The sequence below is a fragment of the Zosterops lateralis genome, assembly GCF_965231275.1.
Source record: "Zosterops lateralis genome assembly, chromosome: Z".
Taxonomy (NCBI): domain Eukaryota; kingdom Metazoa; phylum Chordata; class Aves; order Passeriformes; family Zosteropidae; genus Zosterops; species Zosterops lateralis.
Window position 1 is genome coordinate 28757514 of NC_139800.1, and position 18866 is coordinate 28776379.

Consider the following 18866-nt stretch of genomic DNA (forward strand, 5'->3'; position numbering starts at 1 on the left):
CAGCACTCAATTGTGAGAAGATTTTGTGCATTAAAGGGAGAGAAAATCCACTGTTGCTTGTCTTTATTTTACAGATTTCAATTTCAAAAGTTAAAAACATTGCTGTGGATTTCTACACACTTTTCCAGTATACAGAACTGTCTTCATTGCTTTTTTTAACTGCTCATTGTGTCCAATCAAGGACTCTCTGAATAGAACATACTATTGCAAATATTTTTGAGTTTTTTACAGTGCATGTGTAAGTGTGTATATGCATGTTGTTTGAAAAGGGAGCATTCAGATGGTATTTTGGATAAAAACTATAATTAAAGGCAGCTGCATAAAATTACAATTTCTGTCTTGAATTTTTTTCCTTTTTTCCATTTCATCCTCCATTAGATGGCAGTGTTGTGAATATGCAGCATATCAATGTTGATATACTGAAAGGAAAGCAAGCATTTTAACATATCTCAGATGCTTTTTCATTGTATATCTTATGAATTTCAAGAGGAAGAACAGTGAACTAGAAATGATAGATGGAAGTAGCAGATAAAGAAATTTGCGTTTAGTGTTCAGGAACCTAGCTAGTAGGAAAGTTGCATTCAGTCCTTTGTTTATTTCAGCTTATTTTAAAAAGAAAGTAATAAAACTAGCCGTAGTAAACTATAAAGCTAGGGCATGCATTTACCAGATTTTTCTATACATCTCTTTCTACCTGAAAGAAAATGCTGTCTTAGTTTTGTGATTTAACAGTTATTTAGCTGTAGCAAAATTCTTTCAAAGTTTTTTTTTTAATGTAAGACTATGTTTTGGACAATCAAGTGGCTTTCACTTAAAAAAAATTTGCTAAGGTTTTTGTGGCAAGGTTTTGGTAGAGTTGCTTTAGCAGTGGCTTATACCAGAACAGATGAGGAGTAGTCCACACACTGAACAGACCCAAATCCAAGTGACTCCAAAATGAGCCTGCTGCTGCCCAAAGCTGAGCCTGGCAACAACTTGGTGGCATTCATGTGATAGCAAATTTAGAAAGAATAAAAATCACTCTGTTGCAGCTCTTAGAGAATGGAGTGAGGAAAATCTGAAAGAAACATCCCTGGGGACACCAGTCAGGAGTGAAGTAAAGCCTGAAAAATGGGTTTAGTTAGCTGGTTTTAGTTTTGTTCTCGTTTATCACTGTCACAATCTCTTACTAATTGACATTAAGTTAATATAATTTCCTCAAAAGAAGCCGAAGATGGTGGTTGGTCAGTGATCCGTCTGTCCTTATCTGGACCTGTGACATTTCCCATCTTATTTTCCACCCCTATCCTGTTGAGGGGAGGAAATGGGAGAGCAAGTTGATGGACACCTGGTAGTCAGCCAGGACTAACCCACTATAACCCAGTATTTTACATGCTGTAGACGTATTGGTTTACTTAATGTAGTTGCCTACTGTCAAGTACTGGGTACGATGACTTTAGTCTGAAAATAGACTCAGCATCTACAGTATTTCAAGTGGAGGCTCCTTTGTATTTTCATGACCATTACGATTCTATTCAAATAGGACTAAAATATTCTACTTAGATGCATAAGAAAACAATCCAAAAATGTTTTGGTGGTCTAAAGTCAGGGATGAGATTAAAGTTGATGAGGAAAGTATTACATGAGATTTTAGGATCTGCACTGTACAGCGGATTGGATTACGTGGATATAGCATACCCTTCCAGACCTCAGGCATAATACTCGTCTCTCTTGCTTCCTTTTTACTCTTTTGGAAAAAAAATGGGCAAAACTGTAACTTGATGCGGTTCTTGTATGCATTTATGTTTTGAAGAGTTAAGTGCTGAGACTGTCAATGCCTTTTAAGACCTTTGGCTCAACAGGACACTACTTGAGCTATTTTTAAAAGTAAAATGGCACTCAAGGTATGTGCAGTCTCTGGATTCAAGATGGCAAGGTTTGCTTAAAATTATCAAAACCAGCTAATAGAGCAGAAAGAATGCTATAGTTTCTTTTTGTTCTTAATCCATAGGAGTTAATGAAACAATGGCATGTCCTTAAGTACTTTTGGGAATCCTAGTGTTATACAATTGCTCACATAGTGTTTTCTCTTAAATAATCCTTTCCTCTTTAAAATTGAGAGAAAGTGAAAAAGGAAAATATGAATTAAAGTAGAACTGGTTTTTACATCTGGGATTTTTGTTCCGGGATTTTTAAACTGCAAACTGTGGCATATTCCAGTACTTGGAATATTAAAAATTCCTTTCTTGTCTCGCAGTGTACTTGTAGGAGAGACATGGTGTCAATATCCATGGATGTCTTTGTGAGGAAGTTTCAACCAGACAGATACCAGCTGTGGAAACAGGGCAAGGATTTATATACCATTGATCATACAAAACCAACTCCTGAATCAACGCCTGAGGTAAAGGTCTGGCTACAGAGAAGAAGAAAAGTACGGAACTTTCCCAAGAGGTATTTATGTTTCTTTACTGTCTGTTTAACTGTCTTTAATATGATGCCAGTGTCATTTCTGTTTCATTTTTCCGATTTCTCCTGATGTTGTCTTAGTTTTGGCCACAACAGATTTTATTTTCTCATAGTAGCAGTGAGGGGGTGAGGCTTGGAGCTGTATGGTTGTGCCTACATTGTTCTCTACCACACGCATTGCAGCTGGGGGGACAGAAGTAAGGGGTTCTCACTTCTGAGATGGAAGGGGGATGTGGTGTGTGTCCAGGGCCTGGGGGCCATAATGTCCATTTCTCTTGGAAAGCTTTATGGCTCTGGGTTGATTGGACTCACTGAGCATTTTGTTCGTAGTCACCTGCTTATATAAACTGTTGTTATTAGTATTGGTGCTGTTTCTGTTAGTTTTCTTATCTCATTGCTGTTTCCAGTGAATTGCTACTTCAGCCCATAATCTCTGTCTTTCTCTCTCTCTGTCTTTCTCTCTCTCTCACTGGAGGGGCTGGAGAGAAGGAAATGGCTGCATGGATTTTAACTTTCAGCTGACTTAAACTATGTCACATTTTTTTTTTTTAATTCATTTGCTTTAGACAAAAATGATTTTTCTGTTTTCTGTATTAAGATGAACCTGGACACAAGCCAGTCTTTTTTCAGAGTGACTCTGAAAATTTAACTTAAAAGTTTTTTGTGTACGTAAAATAGTTAATGATTATGGAGAACATCAAAATGCATTCAACTGCTGCACTTAAAATATCTCTTTAGTAAGGGTTATTCCAGTATAATTTTCAAGGTGTGAATGGTTGCTATTGTTTCTAGAGATCACAGCAACCCAAAAACAAGGGAGAAGACTCCTAAGAGCTTAAAAGGAGGTTAAGCAGGAAAAAAGTTGGGATAGAATCCCACTAGCTGTTTTGAGTCTGCAGAAATAGTCTTAGCCCTCACCGCCATTTAACTTTAAGGAGGTACCACTGCCTATTTGTCACACTTTCACAGTGCTGCAGCCTAAACCTTTCTTTGTCTACTACAGGTCAGTGACATATCATAATAAGGGCTAAATCTCAGTTGGTGGTGCTGACACCACTAAGAAACTTAGGAGAATAAAGTTTCTCAGCTTGTCATTGAAGCTATAAAAGCTTTGACCTATTAAAGCAGTTTCATATCTATTTTTGAGATGCATTATGGTTTTTGTTTGCATTGCACAAACATTTTTTGTACAATTGTGCTTTCCTGTCTTACTTAACAGGATCTTTATGGATTTTATTCTTCATTATCTAGCAAAGATCTACTTAATTTCTAGCCAAAGGTGGGCAATTTTATTGGTGTCTTGGTATTTTAGTGGAGTTTTTTGTGTTGGAGATAATACTGATTTTTTAAAGATCTTTTTCCTTCTTCAAATAATTTTACAGTATAGTGGCTTTTTAAACTTGGTCTTAAAGCAAACTTCCTCATTTTCTTTGAAAGTTAATGTATTTCTTGAGAAAAAATAGGAATGTCAGCCTGTAAAGGACCAGGTGGCGCTGTAGCAGAACATTGTTACAGAAAACCCGAGTTTTTTCTGGATAACTGTAGTTGGTGAGGTAGACTCACTTCTTGAAGACAACCCGTGAAGTGGCTGAACAGCCAGTTTGTTAGTTCATGTATAATACTAACTTGGATACACAGAAAGGGCCATTCTGTTGTTTAACTAGGTGGGTGCCATTTTTCCTGTAATAGGTTTCCCTGCATGTATTGTACAGTGTAAATGCAAATTCCCACTTGGACCAGCAGTGATTTGTTTGGTAGTACCCTTATGGGTAGTTAGTTCTGAGTAAAAACAAGGACTTCATAAAAATTGCATTGAAAGTTTTATCACAGCAACACATGGGCTGATTTATGCACCTTGCTAGCTAATAAACACAATTCCAGTGCTGTTTAAATCTTGAGTCAGCTTTTGTTCAGGCATGGTAACAGTGTGTGTTGCAGAGGAGGATAAAATGTTTATTTAACTTCATCTCTAGTGTAGTATGTCGGTTAAAATTACCATTTTGATTATGGAAATAATACAAGTTCCAGCAAAGTGAAAATAAAAATACCATCTATGGAAGTCTTCGTAGTATATAGTGACGTAGAATATAGTGACAAGGAGAGCTTATCTCTGACATTTATGGCTGAAATCCATTGCTGCTATATAACATCTAATGACTGTGTGTAAATAAATAGTAATAATACTTTCTGTTATTTACAATGTGAACTGATGGTTGTCTCATACTTTGGCAAATTTTCTGGAAATTACTATTTTCTAAAGTGTGTTTAGAGATACACATTTGTAGACACAGAATAAAATGTAATAGGTAGCAAAATGTTTTTCTGGAGATGTGTAGAATCTAAGATGCAAGACCTGTGTAAAATTCACTTAAAACTTTGTAAAATTCACCTGTGATAGTAGTGCTTTTATCTCTGATTTGAAACCTGCTATGCGATGACATTCAATACTTCTCTTGTGTGACATAGTTGAATTTGAAACTGGACTAATTTCCTATTACATTTATTCTGAGCATATATATGATGAACCTATTTCTAATGGGTTTGCCATTTCTCCTGCCTTAAGCTTTCCCTTATACTTATGATGGTGCAAAAACTTATGCTCAATCTTTAATTTCAACTTTATTTTTTAAAACACAGAATAGTTGTATATATTGCTTGATATTGTAGCCTTTCAAAATATTTAATGATCGTAGTTTTTATGTTTTTCCGATGCTTGTTGGTTCTGTTACAGCTAATTTAAAAACTTCCAAACAAATCAACTTTTATGAGGATATTCAGACTAGTGTTTTATTAGCACTAGGGTTTGGAAATAACCACCTGATTTTACTGCTATTGAGAGAATTTTTTCTTCATTATTCTTGTAAGGGTAGTTCTTTTTTGGATTTGAAAGAATGATTTGTTAAAAAGCTAGTTTGTGTGCTAGTTAAGTAGTAGTTACTTAAAGACTGTTTTGCTTTTAGAGTTTAACAACTTTGCCGTGGAATGGTGATAGAAGATTAGAAGATTAAATCCAATCAATTGTTAATCTATCGCTTAATAAATTGTAGCACTATCTCAACACAAAAAGATGAAAAATTGTCAGTTTTTTACCACTTTAAGCAGGTGAAAGGGACATATATTGGTAGATGTTTTATCTTATCCAAGACAGACTTTTTACTCTGACAGCAATATCTCCTATAACAGCTTCCAGCACGCCAGATCTCGATCTAAAAAGCTTAAAACTCCAGAGGACAAGAGAGTATCTGCTATGGTAGCTGATGCAGAAATCATAGTGGCTCAAGCAGCTATTGATGGCTTCAAGGTCAGTGAAGAACCAGAAAAAGAAGTGAGAGTGGTAAACACAGGAGCGCCTTCTGGGGAAGAAGAAAACAGTAGTAGAATAGATCTGGATCAGCATGTATTGGATCATGTCAAGGTTGCAGGTGAGATAAGTGCTGATTATGTTTCACATGTAAGTTGTAGGTTGTTTATGCTCTAATACCACAAATCAATGGGTGTTAAACTAAAGTATTATCCTACAGTAGCATACTAAAATACTTACACAGAGAGTTACTTATGCAAAGAAGATTGATATTTGGTAAGAAAAATACTGAAGTTAATATTCTGAATTGAGAGTGATACCACCTGAACTCTTTTAATTAAGTGTTTTTTAAAGGAGCAGAAAGAGTGAGGTTTTGTAAATTATATTTCTTCATTGGACTCATATGTATTACAGGAAAATGTTTTTATATGAAAATGATACAGAATGTCTTAACACTATACAGACAGTACAGAACATATATGCTTGCGAATATGCTAGATGTATTTACATGATGAACTTGCAAATTAGAAGTGTTCTATACCTGTGCACAGGTATTTTGAGCCTACATGTTTCTTTTAATTTCCTCTGGAGCTGTCTGACAGCTGTAAAGGTCCTGTCAAGGCAAAGATTTTTTTCCCCTCCACAACCGTTTTTATTCTAATATAATTGGTCTATTCTGGACTTAATTTATTCTATTTCACATTCCATTGTAGTTCTGCTGTATTTCCTCATTCCTGTTCATAAGGCGAACTGCAGTTCTAACTTCAAGTTTAGAAGTGATCCTATTTTGTTTTATATTGCTACTGAAATTTCACTTTCAGATTGTATATAGACAGTATTTTAATTATTGTGAATATTAGTGGCTATGTTAGTGCTTATTTGGAGGTGATAATCACCATGATTGATTCATGTAAAGATACCAGTTTAGAAATTCCCCTACATAATTTATCTGGTGCTCTATCAAAGCATTTCCAGGTCTGTTCTAGTATTTTTTTTAAGGTGCTATTGCTTTACATCTTCCCACGACTTTCAATAGAGGTTTGGGATGTTCATGACGAGAGAGAATATAGTATTTAGTTAGCACCCATTCCGTGTTTATTGGCAAGGGAAGGAAAAGCAGAGAAGAGTAGAGATTTGCCCCTCTCTCCTTTGTCCTCTTAAGGGGTGGTGCCTGGACCTTTGTAGGAAAATGGATGTTTTTAGGCATAATAGAAGCTCCAGTACTCCCGTTAAAGGAGGTAGTTTGCTCTGCATTGTCTCTGGCTAGTATGTCCATTATTCTCAGTTGAAGCAGTACGGTTTGTGCCCAGCGATTACATTTTACTACTGTCTTTGTGTTACTAAATTTTATATTCATTTGACTTGAAAAGGAAGTTTTTCAGAAAAAACAAGTTCAAATAACCTTTGTAAAGAGAGATTAGCAAGGGACTTAACAGAAACTGTTTTCTTTAATAGCATGGATGTGCTGCTGAATCAGAATTCACTGCAGTGTATGCCAGAGTTCTTTAGGAATATGTTTTTTGAGTGACTTCTCTAGCCCGTTGTTCTGTCTTTCCAATACAAACATCAGCAGAGGAAGAATTTTTGTAAAGTAAATCCACAAAATTTCACTCTTCAGTATCACTAGACTGTACAATTATGCTAATTTTTTAAATATAAAATTATGCTAATTGGTTTTTATTTTTAGACTGATGCTGTTGTTTGAAAAATATTCTTGGTATCTATTTGAAATACGTCTTTGTAATTATAGGCAATTAACCTTTGGTTATTTTCATTTTTAAACAGCCATAATAGGTGTAAAATGCAGGGTATGAGGTTCAATATACCAGTCTTTTATATTTTTTTATTGACTCAAAGTGCATATGGGTGATACGAGTAAAGACAAAGGAGGCTACATGAATATTGATTATTTTGAATTAAATGAAGACCTGCCATAATTCAAATGCAAAATACTGATTAAATGATCTAAACTATATTTCATGCTCTACAATCAAACCGTTTACATTTAATTTATTCTTTGATAAAACCTATGCTCCACATTTGTGTATGCCCTTCCACTAAATAATTTTCTGTATGATTTCTAAATGAGGAACCATGCTTTGAATTTGAATAATTTAGATTGCTGTGAAATACAATATGGTAATGTAAAGTGGGATTTATTAACAAATCATATTCTTGATTTATAGGAAGCATCCCTTCAGACTCAATTTTGAGCCCTGTTCCAGTACTAGAGAAAACAAAAATGGAAGATGACAGGATACATTCCAGTAATTCTTGCTTTACACTTGAAGATTCTGTGGCCAGCGAGCCTACTTCTGAGAGCTGTAGAAAAGAAGAGAGTTCGAAATCTCAGAATCAGTATGTTTCATCCGTACCATACCATAAAGCAGAGGGTGAAAGTTCTGAAGCAGAAAATCCAGATAGAAAGGAAAGTGTCTTGACAGAGGACGGTGTCAGCAACCTAGAAAGTTCTGGAAGTAGTTTGGAACATGGAGAAGTGCCCATTGTGAAAAAGGATGAAGAGGACAGCATGGAAATATCTTGTGTATGTGAAGCAAATTACATCATAATAGTAATATATTCTTGATTTAATGAAATATGAATGAGCATTTTTCTAATGAGACCTGATATCCATATTAAAGCATTTAAGAATATGCATGATTTTAATCAGATCATAATCTGAATGTGTTTTGAAGTGTTCAGGCGAGAGTGGCAATTTTAATCCAAAAGCAGACTGGTTTTGGAGTTTGCTTATTGACATATTTTTCCCTGTTCTTTTAGATATCAGTGATTTCACTTTATATTTGTGAATCTAAAGTGTCAGCAACTATTCTCAAAGATATTCCCAAATTAACTGCCTGCCAACATGAGCAGGGCTGTGAGCTTCACCTACTTACTATTCTTGGATTTTGGAAATGAGCTAAAATATGTAAAGGAAACACTTGAAGGAAAAGGTCCCACTATTATAAGGAATATATTTTCAATTTCTAAGTAGTAGGTTTTAATAATGTTTTCTCTTTGGGCCACCTACAAACATATGGCCTATTTTTTTTAACTCTTGCTGTTCTGCTATGATGCATGGTCAGCTTTGACTTTGGGATGCAAAATGAAAAATTAAGCTGTGGTGATTGTCAGTAGGTTACTGACTGGTGAGCTGAATCTCAAATTGGCAGAGAGAAGGCAGGAAATCCACTGCCAAGTTTTGAGACTTCATGGGGAATATATTTTAGAAGCCAAACTAAAAATCATGCTGACCCTTCCACATATGTGAACTGTGCTCTAACAATTATTTTCAGTGTTTTAAGTTTTAATAATCTTGGCTCCAGCCTTTCCACCGTAATAAGGAGCAGTATGAACATTTCAGTGTTTAATTAACATGTATCAGAAATTACAGCTTTTTCTGTGCCTTTCAGGCACATTGTATTTGTATACTAGGTTTCTGATTTTCTGTAATATTACAGCATGTTTCCTTCCTTCCTTCCTTCCTTCCTTCCTTCCTTCCTTCCTTCCTTCCTTCCTTCCTTCCTTCCTTCCTTCCTTCCTTCCTTCCTTCCTTCCTTCCTTCCTTCCTTCCTTCCTTCCTTCCTTCCTTCCTTCCTTCCTTCCTTCCTTCCTTCCTTCCTTCCTTCCTTCCTTCCTTCCTTCCTTCCTTCCTTCCTTCCTTCCTTCCTTCCTTCCTTCCTTCCTTCCTTCCTTCCTTCCTTCCTTCCTTCCTTCCTTCCTTCCTTCCTTCCTTCCTTCCTTCCTTCCTTCCTTCCTTCCTTCCTTCCTTCCTTCCTTCCTTCCTTCCTTCCTTCCTTCCTTCCTTCCTTCCTTCCTTCCTTCCTTCCTTCCCTCCTTCCCTCCTTCCCTCCTTCCCTCCGCACTTCCTTCCTTCCCTCCCTCCCTCCCTCCCTTTTAAGTGAGGAAGTATACTGTATAAATGCAATTTAACAAGCCTGACAGTTCTCATTTTACTTAATTATTAACTGTTTTAGACCATAAACCTGTCCCGCGCTTTCACCACATCTTCTACCCTCTGCCTATTTAGGTAAATACAATGTTGTTTTATAATTTACTTCATGTGTATAATCTGCTAGGTTGTATTCTGGATCTTGAGGCACAGAATGCTGTGCTCCATAAAAATTGTGTGAAACTCTCCTTCCCACACCTGACAGTGTCCTTGGGTCCTGATCCTCCTGACACCATCAGTAGCTCATTTTCTTTGGGATTCTCCCAGTGGCACTTCAAGACTTTTAGGTGTTTGCCTTGGTTTTTGAAGTTTGAATAACTTTAAACTAAATGTGCATAGGGGTGTTAGAGGAAGGAAATAATTTCTTTATGTACTAAATCAACATGTTAATCATATATCAGGACTCTTGATTTCTCATCTCAACTCCAGATAATATTTTTAGTTTTTAAAATTTATTATTATTATTAAGGAAGTTTGGATCTTTCACAAACTACCCCAGTGGGTTTCTGCTTCATTTTTCTAGCCACAGTTAGTTGCTGTATTGTACTACAGGTATGCAGAATTATTTGCAGAAAACTAGCAGGATGCTGAGCTTCCTCTCAAACATTACATTAACAAAACAGCATTTATGCTCTGTAAGTTATATGCAGTAAATTATATCTGAAATGATTTGTGTATGACAATTTTAAAATTAAAATATATATTCTTAATTAAAAGCAAGTGTTGTATTGGTACACTAAAGTTCCTTCAAGTATACTGTGGTCGTATTTACAGGCTTGATAATCTGTGGTTGTTTACAGAAGAATGTTTATGTTTGTTGTAATTAATTATGCAGAATTGCATACTAAATTAGTTATGTTTTTTCCTTTCAGTCAGAGGAAGTTGAAAGAAAGAAAATATCTAAGAGTTGGCGTCATCCACTACATAAACCACCAGCTAGATCTCCAATGACTTTGGTTAAACAACAAGCAACTAGCGATGAAGGTGAGTGGGCTATAATGGTTTTATGAGACCAGATATATATAGGCATTTAGAGAGTCACTGCCTTGTGCAGACAGGCTACAAAATCTAAGAAATATACCCAACATAGGGGGTTCCGTCTCTGGAGTAAATATAAAAAGTAAATATGCTTTCCCCAGCAATCCTGTATACAGCCACCTGAAGTTGATGAATAAAGGTACTTTATTCTATCAAATGTGACGTGTGAAGCTTATGGAAATATGCATCGAAAGTATAGCTCAAAATGGAAAAAAACCCACATTCCTTTTTCATATCACTGTACTATTATAGTTCTGTAAAACACAAAGTTTTCAGGTGTTGTTTTCTAGAATCTCCTCAGTTAGCAGAACTGGAGTTTAGTTCTCACACTCCCTTAGATAGTTTATTTGGAGCTGATGCCATGTCTGTAACTATGGGTCTGGTTCCAACCTCCCTACATACTTCAGAGTTTACCTGCAAATTTTGCTGGGTTTTTTTTCCCCCTCTCAATTACATTTCATTAACAGTAGCTGTTTCTTATAGCTGCAGATAAATTTTCTTGACTTGAGAGACAGCATGCCTGTTAATTGATTCTTCTTGTAACTAAGCAATATTATACTTTTGGTTGGCAAGTTAGGCATTGTTGAGCTGACTGCTGTAAGTTCTATTGACCTCTCATCAATACATCTCCCTCCTGGTTTCAACTCTGAAGTAACTGATTTACGTCTTCTGTCTCTCTAATTTTGGAAAGCTATACTCTCAGTTTTTATCTGAGCTGCAGCTTTGCCAGGCATGATACTTCAATTAGCTGTTAAGCATCTTTCTGAAAATTAGAGACAGTTTAGACCCATGATCTGTATCATATATGAGTATGTTTGAATACCTTGAGGGCTAGACAGAGCGTATTTCAAAAAATGTTATGGTAATTTACAGCATGATAGTAAGTTTCATCTAGTAAAGTAATTAAAGATTTAATATTTAGTAGGTTGCACTTTTTTTAATTAGAGATTATATTCTTTTTGCCTGCTGATGCTTTTTCAGTGTTGCGGTTTAAACATATTGTGAATTTCCTATTTAAGCATGGATTGTGTATGATATAATCTGGCTAGATGAAGATATGACGATAGTTTTGAGTCAAAGATTTTTCTAATACCAAGACATTTTCCATCTCATCCAGTAGTTTGCCAGCTTCTTGGTGTATTAATTTTATGTGAAAGTAGCAACATCCTGACAAGAAATCATAAACCTTTTTTCTTTGCATGATGATTGTCTTTCTGATAGATAAGTGTGCATTTTGTTAGGAAAGTGCGAGCTGTCTTAGAATGAGTAGCCATTAAGCGCGTCTGCTTACTGATTGAAGGACGTAATTAAGAGTTTTATTGGACATGGCAGTAATTGGTATTTCCTAGCTGGAACTGGAATTATTATTATTTTCTTGCATCTTCTCTAATTCTGTTCCAATTTATCAGCTGACTTTCGTAAGAGCACTAAAAGAGAAACAGTAGCATTTGGGTGAGCAGAATGTTTACACCCAAGACAAAGACGAAGAACTGGTGAAGGAGACTGGCAAACTGTAGCGTCATTAAGCTGCCTGACACATGATGGCATGTGGGTTAAAGATACGTGGCCAGATGATTTCCTGATTTTTTTCAATATTGTTTGTGTCAGATACTAGAGAAGTAATCAGTATCAATGTGCTAATGACAACGTTTGTCTTCATGAAAGTGTTTCATCCATATTCTGGAGTTAGTATAAATGTAATTCAGCATCCATACTTACTCAGTTCTTCTCTGTGTTTTTGGGCAAAAATGATGCTAGCTGAGATGATGATAGTATAGTCTGAGTAGAGTAGAGTAATTTCTGATTGTTTTACAAGGGGTGTTTATGTAATGTATATTAGTTTATATTTTAATTTATCTGGGTCTGGTAAAATAATAAATGCGAACAAAATAAAGGAAGAAGATACAGGCTAGTGCTGTTGTGAAAAGTTAAGAAACAGAGGCTTTATATTTCATCTGCAACTTGTATCACTTTCCTCAAATCGGATAGTCTGTAGCCATTTCTAATACAGATAAAATATATTCAAATTAATACATTTGAAGTCTTTCAGATACTAGGATTCTATTAAGTTGCTGTGAATGGAGGTGATCAGAAGATGTTAATAACATGTAGGCAGCATTCTTTGACACTGTCAAAGCCATTTCAGAATTGTAATTTTGCAAATAGAATACTATCATAGTGAACGGCATGCTTAAATCTTAGCAGAGACTTTCTGAATTCACTTTTAATGCAGAGTTCTTTGGCAGAAATTAATTTTTTTTCACAAGATCACTTGGATATTTGAGTTTTGTGCTTTCTTTTTACCACTGTATATTCTTACATATATGTGTCTTTCTTTATGAAAAATAATTAGGTTAATAATTAGGTTAATTATTTATTTGTTGTCTGTTGGTGCTATTTTTTTTACTCTCCCTGAAGCCTTGCCCTGTGTATGTCTGACTTCTTGTGGAATTAATGCCTAAAAGACTGAGCACTGAGAAACACTAGGGATTGGGGAATCAATCCTAGAAATTGTAGCTCAAGCTGCCAGTTCAAGAAAGTAAGTGCAGCAGTACAATGTAGGCTGTATGTCACACTCAACATACTAACAATTTTTATGTAATGAACCTTGGTCTTATACTCAATGCAGTATATTAACTTGTGGTAAAAATATTCTGTTGTATTTAATATGGTTGTATTTCTGCTCACTTAAGCAATAAAAAAGCAAATTCAGCAGAAGGAGTAAGCATACTAACTTTGCATGCACATTGATTGGTCCCAGAGATTTCTTTCCAGCACTGTTTGGTCACGCAACATTAGAAACTGTTTTTAGATTCAAGTTGACTAAAATTCCCCATTGCTCTAAATGATATAATTATAGCATATAGACTGAATTCAGTATGAAGCTCTTTGTATATGTTTTTTAGCATTTTAAGTATGATTCAGGATTTCAAAGTAATTTTGCTTTCATTAGTTTGTAAGATAAGGAAACAGAAAGAGAGAACCTTTGTAAATGGGAACAGTGGCTTCTGCTGTGAGATAGTGTAAAGCCTTAGTTTTCACATTTACTGTCAGCATCCTGTGAGATGTGCTTGATTTCATATGAGAAATCAAATCATTTAAGGCTTGTTCAGTAACATCATAAATAGGCTAAACCTGCTTAAATAGGGGAAAATTCCACTTGTAGATGCAGTTACTATTCTTTTGTTTCAGAGCTTAAAATGGGAGATTTTGCTTGAAGGTTCTCACTTCAGAAAATTTTTTTTTTCCTGGTGCTGCATAGGTAGATAAGAATTTGTTAAACCAGTTGATAGAGGCATATTTATACTTACCACATTAGTATTACAATTTCCAGAATTGCTTTCCCTCTCATAATGTTTTGTTGAATTAAGTTTTACTCATTTAAAATACTTTGCTTTTGTGTATGAGTAAATCAAACCCATAATTTATATGTTTTTTTCATATATCATCACCATTTAGCACTGAAGAATCCAGCACTATCTACCCCTTCAACAGTATAAGTGTGCTAGAAAAATGTGGTTTCTGTCCTTTTCTCTGGGACATACATTGCTTCTGTTTTGTTTAAATTCAATTTTCAATGCATGACTGATGTAATTACAAAAAAGTTCTGACACTTAGGAAGCATGTTGTGTTCTGAAGACCCCAAGAAACCTTTTATAAAAATGTGGTATAATCTTTAGTAGGTATTTAGGAAAGGGATATGTTAAAAGGTCAAATAAAAGCTTTTCCTGAATTTCCAGCACTCTTGTCAACCTTGTGGGCCAGCAGCTGATCTCCAGTATATGGCAAGAACTGACAGCTTTGATTATTACCACTGCCAGCTCTTGTCCCTTGACATGTTTCGTGAGTAGCAGTTAACTGCCTTTTAGTGGACACCTCCAGGATCTAAGATTAGCCAGTATTTTGATCAAGAGTGAAATTTGAACCAGTTCTTCTAACATTTATCCTCATTTGCTGGAGAGTGGTGTATGTTATGATCACTGAAGAGTCATTGTTCTCTAGATGAACCTTGCAGCTCTAATTGTGTTGCTTTCTTAGCTTTAAAATATGGTATTTCACCTCATAAAGGACTGGATAGAATTACAATCTTGTATAGAAAAGCATGTATAATTTCTCATTATCAGGTATGCCAAAATGAAGATGCATTAGTGCAGCCTCTCAGTTGCCTTCTCAAGGTTAGCAGTGGAGTTGGTAGGCAAACTGGATGTGACGTTTACCAAGGAGATAGATATCCCTTCTGTAGGGTGATCTTCTGGAGCTGAGCTTCTGTTTCTGTTACGCAGTTATGCTAAACACAAGAGAGACACAACATATCACTTGCATTTATAAAGGATTAATTAATTGATTAATTAATTCATTAATTCAGTGTTGGTGCAGCGTATTGCCTTATAAGTTATTCTTGTAATAACTTTAGTTTTTCAAATTAAAAAACCCCTGGTCCATAGAATTATCATTGTCTTTATCAAAATCCAAAGCTGTATTGTAAACTATTAGTACTGAAAGTGACTTAATTTTAATACCAAAGGGGTTTTGCTAACTGTATTTTCTTGGCTGAGAAGTGTATGTAAGATATACATATTTTAATGTACAAATAAGTGCTTTTAATAAATTGATTCTTGAAAGAGTTTAAAAGCAATTGTTTTCTAGTGTTTGAAGTGTTTATGGGGTGTTTGTTTTAGTGGTCTGCAGGAGCTGTAGCTAGAAGGTATAAATTTATAATTATAATTTGGGCATTGATTTGTTATGAAATTGGATCTGTGGCTGAGTCTGTTTTGCATCTTCTGTACTTAACTTATATACTTAGAAAAAGACCTTGGTTCAGTGAACTTCTGGACAATCTCATCTGAAATGAATGCATTCCAGTAACCTTGTTCCTCAAATTTCACTTATGTTTTGCCCAGAGGAACTTGTGCTGGAATAGTATATTGATGTAGGTTAGATTTGTGTTGCCTGAGAGATACAAAATAACCATGAAATATGTTTTCCCCACTTTATACTGTTTTTTCTTTTTAGAGTAGCATAAAACAGGAGTACGTTGGTGATTCTGCTTCATATTATTTCTAAAGGACTCTAACAGAATAATTGAATATTTATTTGATCATATAATATTTGGCAGTATGATCAATGATGTTACATTTTAATTTCCAAAATAAGGAAATACCAGCAAAGAATTCTGTTGTACCTGAGGGACTTGTTTTGTTAGTAGGCAAGACATGTCTGATGACTTCTTTTCCACTTTTGTACAGATGTATATCCTGGAAGACTATGGTGTTTAATTGGTAAATCAGTAAGCATATACATGGATGACAATATGAGTTCCTAAATTCCAATGTAATTTTAGCAATTGATCAAGGTGGTTTTGTTGTTTTTTTTTTTTTTTTTTTTTTGTAATAAGTACATTGACCACAAGCAGATTACATTGGAATGCAAAATATGATTTTTTAAAAAGAACTGTGAAAAATTACATGAGGGAATGGGATTGAGAAAGCAGCTGTTAATAAGTGCTATGAATTAAAGCTTTTCAATAGAGCAGATATCTGCTAATCTTTATCTTGTAGACAGGGCTTGTAGTGGTTTTGTACTGACAACTATGTTTTCTGTTGATAGGCTGTGCAGTAGATTCCAGCAGATCTTTTCTTTCTGCTTTGATTTTGCTGAGATGCCTCTTTGAACAGATTTATAAATACAGGGCCTATTATTTAAATATACACAGTGCAAAGAGAGGTGAAATTACTGGAATTGCTTTAATATATACTATATACTGTATATATACACACACATATATATACAGCAATGGAAATTATGATATCAATATGCTGTTGACAGTTCATACAGATTTAAGGATATCTCCCTTTCTGTGTCCTCCTGTCCACATTTTAAAAAAGTTGTGTGACTAGTGGGTCACCTTTGAGCTTGTCTTCTGGACATGGTAAGTAGCTCTGTTTCTGGAGACACTGGATAGGTCATAGACATTAGCATCAGTAAGAATGTCTTGCTTGTGCCTCACCTTAGGTAGCCAGAATAAGTAGACATCTTCGATAATTTGAACTTTAACTGCTAGGTTAAATTCTTCATTCCATATGCACAAAAAAGTTGCGCATGCGGAATGCAGCTATTTAGAGAATGTTGTGAATGAAAGATTGGTTTTTATCCCTTGTAATTATTTGGTATCTTAATTATCTAGTGTTTCAAATAGATAATCATTTTGTTGCAGTAAAAAAAAGGGTGATTTTCAAAAATAACAATGCTATAGTTCTGTAAATCTAGTTTTACAGATCATTTAAAGATAGACTGAATCTCTATGCTATGAATCCTCAGAGCTTTCTCTAAGTTGGTTTATCAGAATCATAATAATGTAAATCAAATACGTTTTAGTTACTTTGCAATTTGTTAGAGAGAAAGATTGGGGTCCAGCACAGCCTGACAGGGTCATTTTACATATTCTGCATATTGAAAATGCAGTATAATAGGAATTCGACTTTGTTTAAGTTATGCTATTTAACTGTTTCTTTTACTTGTTCTAATATGCTGTGTTAATTTCTCCTCTTCTAACTTAGGCACTAGTGCTTATAACTAAATACCCAGCAATGTGCGAAGCCCTGCTTTTCTCTCCTTTTTTAAACTTCTTAGAAGTTTTCAGTTTTTCATATTCATCTGAAGTATTGGTGGGGGATCAGTGTTTCCTGCTTTCCATGAAAAATCATGGTCAGGGTATTCCCATCCTTCCTTTTCAAAGTTATTGGTGAGATTTTTCCAGCCTTTGCTTGTATTTATACTAACTTTATTTACTGTTTTAAATGGTAGTGTCTGTCTGCAGCCAGTCTTAATCACAATGAGATTTTTCTTACTAGGTTCTTATTTGTGACTGACACCACATCAGAAAGAATGTTTTTGCTAAAGTAATCATTACTATTTTAGTGGGTACCGCTCACCCTCAGGAAAAGCCTTCTGCCTGTGCCAGTTAATGTAACTAGGTTCTTCTAGATATTTTGTGTGTGAATGGATTAGTGAATTTTTGTATTTGAAATTACATGGGATTTCGATTTAGCAAAGTGATACAGGAATCCATTTAAGTTACAGGTAAGATACAAAATATGTTTAGCAGGGTGTTGAATTGTAATATACAGTTCAGTCACAAGACATGTACAAATTACATTGAGCAAAGTGTAGCAATCACAATACACAGTTCAATCACCAGTGAAATGTGAATTTCATTATGGGGCTCTAATACTATGGTGAAGGAAAGTCAGACTATCCCAGTATCAAATCTTCCAAATCTGTGAAATTGTCTTTCAATTTTTTTTATTGCTGAATTTTTCAAACTTTTCAAAACATTTTGAGGTCTGCTACAACTGATGTCTTACACTACTTTTATATTTAACTTTTTTTTTTTAATTAAAGCACCCCATTTCTTTGTTTTGGGAGCTAAACCTGATTTGATCCAGGAGCTCTTCGGCTTAACTTCTAGACCTCTGAATTTTTATGAGAACTGAAGTATTAATAGCTAATTTGGCAATTAGGCTCTCTAACCAAAAGTGCATACATACTTCACAATACTTGTACTTAGTGGTCCCATACAAGAAATGAAAGTTCTTGAACAGTACAATAAATGAAAAAGTTCTTCTGTTCATATTTTGCTAGGAGATCTATGTCTTTCATTACTGAAAATAAAAAAGACAATTTCTGAAACTAAGTTTGCTGATACACTGGTGGAACAGTGACGTTTTCAACTAGAAGACTGTTCCATGACTTTTTTTTTTTTTAAATTTGTATTACTATTATTATTATTTCCTCCAGGACATAAGAAACTACAGATAATGCCTCCCAGGGCTGAGATTATGCTCCACTACCTGAAAAATAACAGATGCTTCTGTGCTCTTCGTAGCGGAGAATGCTGCTGTAAAAAGCCAGGAAACATCAGTGAAACATAACCTCAAGCAGCAAAATCATTGTTGAGATTGGCAAAAGCAAATTGTACTGTATTACTGTCTATGGCTTTTCACATCTGCTGGGTTAAATCAGCAAATGCTGGCAACTGCCCATTCTGCAAATGGCCCAAATGTTTTCTGTCTGATAATTTGAGTTTAACTTAGTAAGCAAAAACCATTCAAAGCATTGTGTGTTGGAGCA

At 35.1% G+C, this 18866-nt stretch overlaps 1 protein-coding gene across 1 annotated transcript in view; it reads left to right on the top strand.

Moving 5' to 3' along the window:
• The window catches only part of KDM4C (lysine demethylase 4C), a 258197-nt gene that overhangs the window by 130184 nt on the left and 109147 nt on the right, over positions 1-18866 (top strand). The window contains 4 exon segments of the mRNA XM_083883663.1: positions 2237-2430; positions 5629-5867; positions 7933-8291; positions 10571-10682. Coding sequence (XP_083739789.1) covers positions 2237-2430; positions 5629-5867; positions 7933-8291; positions 10571-10682 — 904 coding nt within the window.